The 2,500-nt window shown below is 59.6% G+C and overlaps 1 protein-coding gene across 1 annotated transcript in view; it reads left to right on the top strand.

Moving 5' to 3' along the window:
• The window catches only part of nlgn2a (neuroligin 2a), a 104,121-nt gene that overhangs the window by 36,390 nt on the left and 65,231 nt on the right, over positions 1-2,500 (top strand). The window contains exon 2 of the mRNA XM_036547928.1: positions 626-1,439. Coding sequence (XP_036403821.1) covers positions 944-1,439 — 496 coding nt within the window. The 5' untranslated portion in view covers positions 626-943. The remainder of the gene's footprint in view (positions 1-625; positions 1,440-2,500) is intronic.

Genomic DNA, 2,500 nt, shown 5'->3' with positions numbered 1-2,500 from the left:
TGATGTCTGTACATCTGGCACTGTTGCTCCACCCCTCTCGCTCACCCCCTTTGACACCCCTCCTACTGTTTTTTTTGGGGTGGGGATGGGGGTGAGGATGGGGGTGGGGGGTCTGACAGAGTGGCTCCAGCTCCATGGGATGGGGGTGTCCTCATCCGGGGGCAGACTGCAGAGACGTCTGCAATCTTAGAGGTTAAGCTTCTTACAGACAGGCCAAACTGCCTCATCAGCTGTACGTCTGACCACTGACCCTCACAGGCAGCAAAAGGCCATCGTAATCCGAGAGAGACACAGACATCTCCTCAGCTGCGTCTGACCCGCCCCTTTAAAGCACTCCTGGCCAATAGCAAGCCGGCTGAGGATGAATTATTGAAAGCACTACACATTTTGCCTGGGGAGTGGACAGGCTTCTTTCAAGAAATAACAGCGACAGGGGCTGTAATGTGTGCTTACAGTACGCAAGATTTATTTCCTGCTTTATTATTTAGAGGGTCTAACACGGTTTTTTCTGTAGCTGTTTCGCTCGTTGCTCTGTACTACGCAGATGTGTGCTGTGTGAATGATCCACGCCTGGGAAGTGCCATTTACCCTCTGACCCCTGTGATCTCTCTGTGTGTCCTCTCAGGTGCGGGGGCTGTCTGGCACGGGGCGGAACTTGAACCTCCGACCGCAGCGTCTGACCGAATGAGCCCCGCGCGGGAGGATGGAACGTAACAGACCAACGCGTGGCACGGTTCCTCTCCGCTCCTCCGTCCCCCTGCGCCAGCTCTGAGAAACTCAGCCCAGATCTCCCCCCCCTCCCCGTCTCCCCGCACCCCCCGTCACTCCGCTCCGTTTGAGGGAGTCTCTGTAAACTCACACACAGCGCTGTGTCCTCCACTCACTCTCCTCCCTCCCCGGACTCTCTCTCCGCTCGGAGTCGGGTGAAAGCGGAGAGGCAGACATGCACCTCGTCCCGCTGCAGGAGGGCGAGGGGGGCGCGGGAGGCCCCCGCCCCCGGCCCCGCCCCCGCCGTGCCTCGGACACTTGCCTGCTGTGGCTGCTGGGCCTGGCGCTGAGGCTGGCTCTGACGTCGTGTCAGAAGGCGGACGGCACCGCCAAGCACCCCATGGTCACCACCAACTACGGCAAGCTGCGCGGGGTCCGCAAGGACCTCAACAACGAGATCCTGGGCCCAGTGGAGCAGTACCTGGGCGTGCCCTACGCCACCCCGCCCATCGGCGACCGGCGCTTCCAGCCGCCCGAGGCGCCGGGGTCCTGGCAGGATGTCCGAAACGCCACACAGTTCGCCCCCGTCTGCCCTCAGAACATCCACGGCGTGCTGCCCGAGATCATGCTGCCTGTCTGGTTCACAGACAACCTGGACGTGGTAGCGGGCTACATCCAGAACCAGAGCGAGGACTGCCTGTATCTCAACGTGTACGTCCCCACGGAGGATGGTAAGTCCCGCCCACCCGGCCGGGGGAGGGGGGAGGGGCAGGGCTGTGCGGTGGGGGGCGGGGCTGCGTCGTGGGGCGTCTCCTCGGGGGCGGAGCGGGGGGGTCTCATGCCACAGGCGCGCTCTCACAGAGCTCCCCCTCTGTTGCCAGAACTCTTTGGGGTGTGGTCCGCGGGGGGGGGGGGGGGGGGGGGGGGACTGGGGGATGTCAGTGTTTCTTCCCCCCTGGCCTTTTTAGGCTGCAGACAGGGGGCTCTTTTTCTCTCCCTCCCTCTGTTTTTCCACAGCGGTGTTTCAGACAGTTTGGACGCTCTGCACCGCTCTCTGGCTGCGGTTTGTTTTTTTTTTTGGATTAATTAAATGTTACACTATCGTCTCTCAGACAAGATAAATTCATAACGTTATTAAACAGCAATACAGTGCAAATCAGGACGTCTCGAAAGGCAAGTGAATGAATGCAGATGAACTGAGATAAACCGGGATTTGCTAACACTGATTTCTCCACTTACTGCTTCCTTAACGGCCCTGGTAATGTCTGCTTCGTGTTTTTCACTCATACTCCACTGGCAAGCTTTGCTGGAATTGTGCACCATGACAAAAGCCTGTCTCTGTAAAGAGACACTCTGATCGTCCCTGACCCCTCCACCTGTCAGCGTGGGTGTGGTGACCTGTGGAAGTGTCCTTCAGGCTCCTGCCGCTGCGGCCACGCCCGGGTGGGGCACAGTAACTGTCCTGCTGTGTTTGAGGTGCGGTGTGTTATGTGGCAGCAGACGTGACCGCCGTGACCGCTGACGATCCTCTTATCGCCGCACACCAACACGCTCTCTCTCCCGCACAGATGAGTGATCAGCAGTTTTGTGATCAGCTTGCCCCCTGCTCACCTGGGCGGTGTACACGGCCCCTCCCTCCCCGTCCCGCCCCCTGTCCCCCCCACCCCTCACCAGCGCTCTGGCTGCATCCCTGTAACCCTTTAGACAGATGATCAATTCGGTTTCATCCATCTCCCTCCCGCCTGGATCAGCTGCTGTCCCCCACTGTGTAGGACACTCACCGATGAATTTA

Source organism: Megalops cyprinoides, chromosome 16, assembly GCF_013368585.1.
Source record: "Megalops cyprinoides isolate fMegCyp1 chromosome 16, fMegCyp1.pri, whole genome shotgun sequence".
Classification (NCBI taxonomy): domain Eukaryota; kingdom Metazoa; phylum Chordata; class Actinopteri; order Elopiformes; family Megalopidae; genus Megalops; species Megalops cyprinoides.
This window is presented reverse-complemented; position numbering and strand designations above follow the sequence as displayed.